Genomic DNA, 11,684 nt, shown 5'->3' with positions numbered 1-11,684 from the left:
CTGCTGTGATTGCTGCAATACCCCTGCCCACCCCAGTTGCTCACCACCCTGGTGGTAACTGTAATGCAGACCATTGGAGATTTGAGCAGAAAGGGGGCCTTTAAGGGCATCCAGGTTTGTGGGTCCCACACTTGAGTGTTGCATGAGAACTAGTATCAAGACTTGATATGACAGAGTGCTGGGTGCCTCCCACAGCTCCTGATTCAGTTCTGGGGTGGACGAGGAGCAGAGCATTTGCATTTCTACAAATTGCCCGATGCTGCTGTGGCTGCTGGTGGTCCACGGACCCCACACTGAGAATCACTGGCCCCAGTGAATCCTTCACTCTGTAGGTGGCACACTGAGGCCCAGTGAGGGAAACTGGCTGAGATCACCAGAGGGTAATGGTGGAGCTGAGACTAGAACTCAGGCCTAGGAGGCAGGGCCTTTTTTCTCACCACGTCTCTGTGAACTGTGCAAAAACATAGAGATGTGGGGGGCAGAGTGCCATTTCTATCCCATAGTGTGCTTTCATTGTACTCTACAAATTCACCAAGGCTCTGATGGCCACATGGATGGTGGACTAGCAGGCTCACTTACTGGCTCACTCCCTCACCAGGCCTGGCAGAGGGCTCCACTCAGAACCATCAGTCACCTCATTTAGTCCTTACCCCAGCATTAGGATATGTGTGTATATGTATGCACATATCCAAATATACACACAAATGTGTGTGTATGTGTGTATGTGTGTGGATGGTTGTTTTTTTTGTGTGTGTGTGGGGGGGTACCAGGAACTGAACAAAGGGGCACTCAACCACTGAGTCACATCCCCAGCCCTATTTTGAATTTTATGTAGAAACAGGGTCTCACTGAGTTGCTTAGTACCTTGCTTTGGCTGAGGCTAGCTTTGAACTTGTGATCCTCCTGCCTCAGCCTCCTGAGCCACTGGGATTACAAGTGTGTACCACCATGCCCAGCCTATATGTGTGTATTTTAAAATCACTATTACACACAGTTCATAGTATTGATTGTTTGGGTAACTCTCAAACAATAGATGATGTGAAGGGTGAATCTTCAAATGTCTAGGGCCTTCCTGTAAATATCTACAACTTCTCTCAAACTTTCATTAGGGCATCTAAAATAAATCAGTGGCAATGTAGGGCATCTTGATGACCCTTTGTTGAGTACTTGCTCTGGGCAGGTGAATGCACTATGTTAATGACTCTGGAAAGGTTGCTATTTGGAGGCAAATATTTTCACCATAAGGACTCCTGGCCTGCAGCCTACAAGGGCTGGTCTGAAAGTACAGATTGCAACCATTGAAATAGGGCAGGGTGGGTGAGAGGAACCCCTCCCTGGGCAGAGCTGTCTTCCCCTGATGGAGAGTCCAGAGAGCTGGGTGAGGGGTGCAGAGAGTGGGCAGAGCTTAGGACAATCTAGTCCTGGGAAAAACGCTAGAGATCATGGAGCTCACCAGGAGCACTGTCCCCATACTCAGATTCAGTGTCTGAGTCCCAGGGTCCAGGCACCTATGTCATCAGCAGTGCACTTCCCAGAACCCTGAAAAGGTCCCAGAACTTTGAAAAAGTCCCCAGAACCTGATGGAGTCCAACTCCCTTACTTCCAAGATAAGATGAGCAAGGACCAGATGGGGAATGGCATTCTAAGGTCACACAATCTCCTTCTTCATGTGATGACCTTTCCACATGGATGTCATGACAGGTGGGTTGGCAGAGCTTGGCCTGGGTCAGGAGTGCCCCAAAGAGCCAGACCAGGTTCACTGCCTGGACCTGTTCCCTGACCTGTAAAGTGGGAGCCGGTCTGTACCATTTAACCTCTGGTGTTCCAAGAGTGTTTGCATCTGGGTAATGGGGATTTGAGGAATCTCTTTCCCATCCTGTTTTGTCTGGTTGGCTCCGTGCACGAAGCTCTTCTATTCTTGTTTCTCTGTGAATTTGGCCTGTTTATGAGCAGTGTGAGTTCTGCTGGGATGTGCTCAAGTATGGGTCTCAGACAGTGAGTGGGCTCTTAGTTATCTCTTCCTGGGGTCTGACTTAAAGGTCCCAGGCTCCCACTGGCCTTGTGCTAACTTATCCCTTAGCTTGGAACTTAAAGCTCTTTTAAACTCTCTCTGCTCCACTTTGCAGCATCCCCCACCCCAGCACTGAACCTACGTGCTGCATGGATTATGCTGTTCTCTCAGGCCACACTCTAGCCAAGCTTGCATCTTGGAACACCTGCCTGCAGAACTGGACTGTTGATCCCCCAGTACAGAGCCAGCCACAGGATGGAGGCTCTTATAAACCCTGGCTCCTTTCCCTGGGGCCTATCTGGTGTTTGCACACTGATACTCCATCCTGGGGGCCCTCCCAGAAGGTCAAGGCCAGGTATCAGTGTGCTCCTTCCTTCCCAGCCCTAAACCCCCTGTTTCAGCCCTCCACCACCCTGCACCCAATTCCTTCATCTCCTAGTTTACTCTTTCGAACTGCCTTGCTAGATGTCTCATGCTCCAAATCCCCCTAATGCTTCAAGGTCAAACTCAAGTGTAGTTCTGTGCTGTCCACCCAGGGCTGTTGCTCAGCTCCCTGATTTTCCATGCATCTGTTGCCTAAGCATTGCCCTTTGAGGCAGGTTACCTGAGGGACAAAGTGGGAGCAACTAGAAAAGATGAGGTGGCAGTGGTTCTTCTTCTGTCCCCTGGTAGTCTCATATGTGTCTGCACTGCCCTCCCAGTGGGTCAAGAGCCAAGGAGGACCAATACACCACACATGCATTGCCTGAGGCCCTGCGCCAACCTCCAGCATTCCTGATAGGTGAGAACACCTGTCCAGAGGCTGTCTTGGCAAGGCCTGCCTTTACCTTGCATGTGTGTGCTGTTTCCAGGACAAGGGCCACTGTGTGGCTGACTCCTTGCATACACACACTGCTCATCTCTGCCCCTCCCCACCAGAACCAGAAGCAGCAAGTGATACAAATTCTAGCAAATGCAAAAAGCTCCAAACCTCACGGAAATTCCCCTTAGTACTGATTGTCGCATGGTTCAGGTGCTTGCTTCAGCTGTGAAGGCCAAATGGAATCAGGAAACTGGGAGTGACCTTAGGGGGCATCTATCTACCCCCATAAGTTTCACCTGGGAACCCGAGGCTGAGAGAGGGTGACACAGTTAGCAGAAGCAGAACCAGGCCCTGAACCTGGGCCTCCTGATGACCACTCTGGTGCTCTTTCCAAAGTCCCACAATCCGCTGAGAGACACTGGGCCCTGCATGCATGCATTCATTCAGTGACAGTTACTCTGCACGGTGCCTCCTGCAGCCTTCACCCAGCACCTGGCAAGGAGGGTGCTGGAACCCGCTTTGAGAAGCACTTGTTGGGTGCTCTTTTGTACGTCACAAGGTGCCCAACACTGAGCATAGGCAGAGTGAGCGCCAGTTACATGTGTGTTGATGACCAGTGGCCAGCAGGGCTGATTCCAGAACTCCCCAGCCCTAGGTCTGAGCCTCCTCCCTGACCTTCATTCTGCTCATCTGCCATCTCATTCCACTCCCCTGCCTCAGAGGCCGGCCAGTGTCCCGGGCTCCATCTGCAGCCCCGATTCCAGCTCACTGTCAGGAAAGATGAGTGAGTCCTCAGGAGACTTCCAGAAAGGCTCCCAGGCAGGGCCATGTCTCCTGTCTGGTACCAGATGGTCTGAGACCACCTCTCTTCCTGCTTAGACATGACCTTATCTTAACAAGGTTCCCAGAACTGCCGGGAGGGGGCAGGCTGGAAAGAGGATAAAGGAAAGAGAAAGCCAGGCCTTGTTTGGAGAGCTGGCAGCTGCCCGGGAGCAGAGGGTGGTCAGCATTGGGCTCAAGGCTGGGTGGGGGTGGGAGGTGTGGAGGCTAACAGTGGCAGCTCTGGGGATGTTGGAGGGGATTGTGAGGAAACCGTTCATCACAGAGTAAATTCCTTCACAGTGGAGGTCCCCATCCTTTCCCAGGGTGGCGTGGCCTCCGTGGGACCTCTGTTGGGTCAGGGCGGGCCTCTTTCTGGTCTTGAACACTTCTGCGTCCTCTACTCTTCTGGCAGACACAGCTGGGACACCTATGTGAGCCAGGCTGTGGGTGGCATGCAGGGGCTGCATGAGGGAGATGGCCTGTCTACTCTGTAAGAGTTCCTGGCCAAAGGGTTAGGTGGGCAGGAGGCAGGTCCCCATGGCCTGCGATCAGGGACCCATGTGGCAGGAAGTGAGAGGAGGTAGTGCAGAGGCCTTCTCTGGGCAGGGTCAGGTCCCACTGGCAGTGACGGCTGCAGTTGGGACAACAAGGTGTGCAGGGGCCACCACCCATAGTGACTGTAGGCACAGAAGGGCCAGCAAGCAAGGAGTGTCTCTCGGTATCCTCATGGGCCACATGCTCCCTGTTCTTCAGGGGCCATCCTAGGTGTCACCTCTGGCAGAGCCCCCAGTCCTCACCTTTGCTCCGGCTGCCACACCCTCTGGGAGTAGAGGATGAAGAACTCTGGGGAGGGGGCTGGGGTGACCTTGGTCCAGACTACCTCTGACCTTGTCCTGAGCTCTTTCTCTGTCTTGAGTCTGACCTGAGCGGGACAGGTTGGGGCAGGAGCTTTGGCCGGCTCCAGCCTTTTTCAGGAGGGAAATGGTGCCTTGGATTAGGCCCAGGCCCCCATCCCCTCCCCTCACCAGGGAACGAGCTCCCTAATGAACACAGGCTTGGGAACACCTGGCACACGTGGAGGCACTCAGAGCCCAGTGACTACCAGGGGACCACAGCAGGTGGGGACAGCAGGGGGGCTGTAGAAACAGTTTGGGTGAAGCCTGTGATCCCCTGCCTAGGGGTATTTATATCTAGAACAGATCGATGGTGAGGCAACTGGTGGGACTGGCCAAAACCTGGAGCCACCTAAGAGGTGAGGTTTCCGACACCAAGGAAGAGACCATACCACCGTGGGGGGAAAGGACCTCCTCTCAGAGGCCCAGCAGCAGGCAGGGCCTCAGGGTGGTCCCTTAGATCCCCCTCTTGGGTGTGACTGCTGAAAGCATTAGGAAAGATGGCCGTGGGATGTGGACATCCTGGGAATTGGCATTTGGGACGCATAACTCAGAGCCTGGGCCAAAGGGCCACCAGGCAGGGGAAGGGCAACCGCCTCCAAGACCATGGGGTGGATTAGAGGGGGGTCAGAGGACCTGAGCTCCTCCCAGTGTTGAGGAGGGAGGAAATGAGGTCTGGCGAGAGACTGGAGCTCTACTGCAATTTAGGAAGGACCCCAACCCCAGGTGGCGAAACAGTGTCCCAGAGGAGGCCTCCTGGAGGGCAGAGTGTCAGGTCCCTCTCAGCCTTTGTGGGGGCCAGTCGAGTCTTGGCCTGGCGAGGGACTCTGGGAATCCCAGCCACCGGTGCTAAAGAGCCTCCGGGTGGGGTGGAAGGGGAAGGCGTTATGGATCATGGTGGGGAGTCAGCCAAGAAGCAGGGCCCCGTGGAAAAGCTGCAAGGCGACTTGGTCTCAGGGAGGAGGACTTCAATCCGGAGAGGCCAGGACCGGGACTCTTAGAGGACAGGGAAGAATCCTTCCGGGACAGTCCTGGAGAGGCAGTGGGAAGCCAAGGAGGGGCGGTTCTGAGGAATGTGTGGGAAGGGGTGAGGAGCAGGCTGTGCAGCAGCAGCAGCCCACGGTGAGAAATAGCGTCCCTGATGGGAGCAGGCCAGAACAATCTCTCCACCCCTTCTGCCCCCTGACCCTGGGCTTTCTCCGCTCCTGGGAGAGGGGGCCCCCAGAGCTTGTCTGCTCTTTTTCCGGAGGGTCAGGGCCCAGTGGGAGCCAAGTGAGGGGAGGTCTGGTGGGGGCTGGAGTGCAGCTGCAGCCGCTGGAGGCGGGCCTGGGGCCCAGATGGTCATCTGCCTGCAGAGCAAGAGGAGCAGGAGTAACCGAGGGCTGCCAGGGCAGATGGCTGGGTGGCCGGAACTGCCCCAGGGCTGATGTGGCCTGGAGGAGTAGGAAGACACAGAGGCCACCCTAAGTGACCATCAGGAATATGTTGGGGGGGGCATTCTGGAACGTCACCCTTCAATAGAAAACAGCATCACTGCTCAAACCAGGAGGCCTACTCCCAGAGAATGTTCCAGTGGCCCAGAGAGGGTGAGAGGTCTGTCTTCAGTGACTGGCCAAGTTTTAAACTTTCCCTAGGGAAGTCAGGGCCCCCACACTGGCCAGACCTGGGTGGACCTCACAGGGGGCTGATGGCAGAAAGGCCCAGAGAGAAGGAGATGGGGAAGAAAAGGACCAGGGGGCTCTGGGTGCCAGGTGGGTTCACTGTGTGGTATCCTGAGACACATCTCCCATTGAAGCCATTGGCCTGGGTGTCCCCTGAAGGGAGAGGTGTTGCCAAAGTCAGCCACCTGCCAAGGGACAGGCACAGGAGTTAGGGATGGAGCTGGCTGGGCAGAGGGGTGCTCTGGGCTGATTCTAGGCTGGCTTTGCAGATCTGGTCTGGCTTTCAAGTTGTTCTCAAGGGCCTGGAAGATTCAGGTTAGAGCAAGGCTCTTACTGAAGATGAATGAATTATACTTGGGTTGGCTTCCTCTGATTCTGGTTTACCTCCCTCCTGTCACTCTGTGCTTTGGTTAATACCTTGTTCTGCTGTGCCAGCCTGGCCCTGGGGGGTAAGTGAAACCAGGAGAAGGCAGGAGCGAGAAGTGGGGACTGCACTGCCCACGGGAATCCCAGCCACCAGTGCTAAAGAGCCTCCAGGTGGGGAGGAAGGGGAAGGTGTTTTATGGATCGTGGCAGGGAGTCAGCCAAGAAGCAGGGCCCGTGGAAAAGCTGCAAGGCAACTTGGTGCCAGGGAGGAAGCCCTGGGGTCAGCATTGGCAGGTGGCTGGGCCCATTAGCAGTGAGTGGCTAAGAGGAAGGGGACACATCCTGCAGATTTCCCCTCCCCTGTATCTGGAGGCATCTGGGACAGACTCTGTTTGGGGTTTCCCCCACAGAAGCAGCTGTAAGCAGGACTCCAAAGCTCCCTTGGAAGCCATGAGTAGTGTCCTTCAGAGCCACAGAGCTGTTTCAGCAATGTCATTTGGACTGGAACATATTTCTGAGTTCCCACCCAAGTCACCCAACAGCAGATCTCATCACTTTAAAGACTCATCTTGTTTTTTTTTTTTTTTTTTTTTTCTGGAAAAGCACACAGGATATCCTGCACTGGATATCCACCCTGAACCAAAAGTTTCACTCTGTCCTCAAAGGCCAGAGCTTTGGGCCCACGGAGGGAAATTAAAGGAATGAGCCCCAAATAATCCCCAAAGGCACATTTTCAAGAAAATGAAGGGTGGTGGTGGTGACATTAAAATAAGGGGGGGGCTGTCAAGGTGAGCTCTTTGAGGGGACAGTGGCAGTGGGAAAGGACCTGGCCTAGTAAGCTATGGTGGCAGGATTGGTATCACCAGGCTCTGTCTACATCCGACACAGTGAAGTGACCAAGCCCCAGGGCCAGACCACTTATCTGAGCTTCCCTACTGTGGACGTGGCTGAGATCAGTCTCACACCAGGGAACAACAGTGGCACCAACAAAATAGGAAAGACAGAGAAGGAACGGGATATAGCTTGCCTATGTTCATGTGTGAATATACAACCAGTGAAACTCCACATCATGCACAACCACAAGAATGGGAAGCTATCTCCAGGTGTGGAAGTCAAAATACATTCTGTCATGGGTAACTAAAAAGAACAAATAAAACACAAAGAAGGAAGAAAGCAATGGCACCATCAAGCTGTATACTCCCCAAATGAAGCCTTCCAAAACCTGGCAACGGACAGAGCTGACCTCCCATCATCCCACCTGTCAGTTTTGACCACAAAAGTTGCTGCACAAAGTACATGACACATGTTTGCTGAATGGGATGGTGTCCCTGAGAGACCAAAAACTTACAGTGTATTGACTTCAAATCTTATAACAGTGTAAAGTAATACTTCTTTCAACATGGAAAGGCAAAGGAGAGAACACTCAGGGAGCCCTGTCCTGTAAGGATGAAGGAAAGGCCTACAGGGGGCAGTCTCCTGGTCACAGACTTTGACGTTCTACATGGATGGAGGTTCGAGTTGCCTATCATTTTCTAGCTGCACACTTAAGGGGCCAGCTACCCGCCAGGAAGTGGACTGGAAACAAAGGTAATCGTGCCTGCCTATGTTCCCAGGACCCTTAGTGTGCAGGACATGCTTAATAAAGAAGAACTGTGGCTTCTCCAAATGAAACAGCAGAGCTGCACCCCTCTGGGGAGCCCAGCCTGGGTTCTGTGGATTTGCAGTGGTAAAGGAGACAGGGAGACCAGGCAAACCGGGTGCTGAGGCCCTTCACCCTGGAACAGCTCAGCTCTGACCTGACTCACATCTTAAACTTCCACCTAAAATATGAGAACATATTTTAGCTCCCTAAAGGGTTTGGAAGTCATGACACTAGGTAATGCCTAGCATCCGGCCTAGCAATGACTTGACACGTGACAAGGATCTAGCTGGGGCTCTCTCTCCATCCCTGGCCCTCCATGCCTTTGGCCCTGTCCCCAGCAAACCGTCACCCTGCCCCTGCTGCAGCTGCGCACCTGGTGAAGCGGACCTCGCAGATGTTGCACATGTATGGCTTCTCCCCGGTGTGGGTCCTCATGTGCCGCGGCAGCTTCCCGGCCCCCATGATGACTTTGTGGCAGATGGGGCACTGCTGAGATGCCTTGGGCTTCAGCTTGCGCTCCTCCACCAGTGGCCAGGGTGGGAAGAGGCTCCCCAGGTGAGTGGCACTCAAGAAGTTGAGATAGGCACCGTAGTCGTTCTCTGCCTTGATGGGGCCTAGTGGTCCCCCAGGCAGGTCAGGGAACATGTCCTTGAAGAAGTCGCTAGGGAAGGGTGGGGGAGGGGGCGGGGGCAGCTCTTCCTTCTCTTCCTCCTTGATCTTCCGGTTTTTGATGACCAGATCCAATGGCCCACTGTCCATTGGCTGCTCAGGCAGCTGGGCAAAGGCACCAAAGTCTCCCGGCCAGAGGTGTGGGAAGAAGTCTGGGGCAAATGGAGATAAGGAGGGTCTCCGGTCAGGGATGTTGGCTTTGGGGTACAGGTTCTCCCTCAGCAGAGATTCGATGGAGAAGTCCCGGATCACCCCTAGATGGCCAGGGCTGCCGGCCTGGAAGGAGTCCGGGAAGTCCCTGGGTGTGTCTGAATAGGCCTTCTCCGTGAGATGGTCCGTCTTGGAGGGGCTTTGGTGGCAGTTGATGTCCTGGGGGTCAGGCAGGTTTTCTTGGTCAGCAAAGTCCTCCGTATCGTCGTCGTCCTCCTCCTCTTCCTCCTCCTCCTCCTCTTCGTCCTCCTCGTCGTCGTCGTCTTCGTCGTCGTCGTCATCCTCCTTGTCGTCCTCCTCGCCGCCCTCGCCGCCGGGCTCCATGATCTCCAGGCACACGTTCACGATGCACTGGATCTCCAGCATCCGGGCGGCGTTGAGGATGTGCTTGACGTTGGAGGCGGTGATGGTGAGCGTGGAGGTGTAGGCGAACTCCAGGATGGCGGCCAGCGCCTCGGGCTGCACGAAGTCGATCTCGTACACGTAGGGCTGGCTGGCTAGGCTGCCGGCCGTGAAGAGCTTCTTGAAATACTTGCTGCAGGCGGCCAGGACCGAGCGGTGCGTGCGGTACTCCTGCTCCTGCACCACCAGGAGCACGTCGCAGAGCAGGCCATCGTGCCGCTGCTCGTTGAGGCTGCACAGCACCTCGCTGCTGTGGTTGGGGAAGGGAATGCCGATGAGCTCGTCAATGCCATTGGCCATGTTCTCCGCCCGAGCCCTGCGGACACGAAGAGGGAGGAGGGTTAGTGAGCACTGCCAGGGAGGACTCCGTTGAGACTCTGGACCCCCTGCTCCTCCGCACCCTCTGCTGGGCGGAAGGCTCATCCTGCAGGAGAAAGCCAGCCCTCCTCTCTCTGGGATTGGCCAAACCTCACCTGCAATTCACAGCTCGGCTCAAGCTGGCGCTTCTCTCTGTGCCCTTGGACTCTTGGAGTCAGTGTCTCCCGGGCACTGCTTAGCAAAGGCCACAGAGACTCCTGGCGGGTTTGAGTCACCAAATTTCACTTTGTAAATGTAGAATTGGGAATGCCAGCATGAACGACTTCCTGAGAGCCAGCTATTCTATCCGCCCAGGGCACAGTGTCCACCTCCCACACAGGACCACTGGGTGCCTCTGCTTAGGAAACCCTCTGGTTGTCTCACAAGTCCTCAGACTCCTTACAGACTCCCATTTTGCACTGGATCCCAGGAAGCTAAAGACCAATTTTATGGCTCATTATCAGCAAGTGGGTGGAGCCTCCTGGCATCTGTTTGGTCACCTGCCCCTACTCCTGGACTGTAGCTGATGGAGTTTCCTTTCATTTGCAAAACTTGATCTTTTTGACTTTTAAAACTAACATCTTATCTGTGTCTGTCTGTTTCTGTTATAAATAAACATTTGAAACCCACATAGATGCAAGCACATTGCTAATTAATTTATCATGTCTGGATTCTGTTAGCCTCCCAGTTTTATAAACCCCCAGGGAAGAATCTTCTTCTGAGACCCCCCTTTGTCATTATGGGTGGTCCTGCCTGATGGATGGCTTGATTTAGCATTTTCAACTGTAGGATGGTGTAAGGCTGCACCTCTACACCACCCTGATTTTCACTGTCAGTACAGTATTCAATAAATTATATGAGATATTCAACACTTAATTATAAAATCGCTTTGTGTGAGAGGACCTTGCCTGCCGTAGGCTAATGTAAGTGTTCTGAACGTGGTTGAGGTAGGCCAGGCTGAGCTATGATGCTTAGTAGGTCAGGAGCAATAAGCGCATTTTGACTTAACATATTTTTAACTTATGATGCATTTATTGGGATGTAGCTCCATCATAAGCAAGGGACATCTGAATATATGTTTAGTTTGAAGTGTGGCCAGTTGTGGCCATCAGGAAAGGAGGGCAGAACAGAGATTGATTGGCATCGCCTCCTTTCAGGAAGCACAAGTTCCAAGCTATTGACACTTGCAATCTGATGAAAACTGGCTCCTGCCGGAGCGGGTAGGGTCCTTACACTCATGGCAATGCCTGCAAGTGGCCCATGGATGAATCCTAGCAATGGCCTGATCCTTATCTTGGTACAAATTAAAATGAGCAGAAAAGATAAAGAAAGACCTGTAAGCCCCATGTGTCAGTGGGAATAGCTCTGGGGATCCCCACACCTGTGTCTTCTGGGAGTTTCAGCCCTGAGATGGCAAAGGGAGGGGAAGGAAGGAGTGAGAAGTGTCAGGCCCATAATGAGAAGGCACCAGGAGCTGGTGGATGTGCTGGGTGCTGGGTGCTTCTCCCCTATGTGCACTGGGCAGTCTGGGCCTTCCCTAGGCAATTTCACCAGGCAGTGCTCAGGAGGCCTCCCAGAGCTAAGGCTTCATGCTTCCCACCTACTTTAAAAGGACCAGAGACCCCACTTGCCATGCCTTCGGTCCCTAAAGAGGCATTTGGTACTCTCCCTGTGCCAGACACTGACCTGGGCGCTGAGGATGCACAGAGAGCAAACCAAGAAGGTCCCTGCTCTGATAGGGCAGGGAACCCTGAGGACAACAGAGCATGCCTTACCAAAGAGGGCATACAGATGGGAAAGAAGTCATCTCATTTGAAAAGATGCTCCTGGTTGTTAGTCATCATAGAGG

At 53.9% G+C, this 11,684-nt stretch overlaps 1 protein-coding gene across 2 annotated transcripts in view; it reads right to left on the bottom strand.

The window, feature by feature from the left end:
* The window catches only part of Zbtb7c (zinc finger and BTB domain containing 7C), a 321,065-nt gene that overhangs the window by 4,509 nt on the left and 304,872 nt on the right, over positions 1 to 11,684 (bottom strand). For both annotated transcript variants that reach the window (XM_078030065.1, XM_078030066.1), the window contains one exon: positions 8,571 to 9,794. In XM_078030065.1, coding sequence (XP_077886191.1) covers positions 8,571 to 9,778 — 1,208 coding nt within the window. In that variant the 5' untranslated portion in view covers positions 9,779 to 9,794. The remainder of the gene's footprint in view (positions 1 to 8,570; positions 9,795 to 11,684) is intronic.

The sequence above is a fragment of the Ictidomys tridecemlineatus genome, chromosome 13 (assembly GCF_052094955.1).
Source record: "Ictidomys tridecemlineatus isolate mIctTri1 chromosome 13, mIctTri1.hap1, whole genome shotgun sequence".
NCBI lineage: Eukaryota > Metazoa > Chordata > Mammalia > Rodentia > Sciuridae > Ictidomys > Ictidomys tridecemlineatus.
Note: the sequence above shows the minus strand (reverse complement) of the source record. Positions and strands in the feature narration are given on the sequence as shown.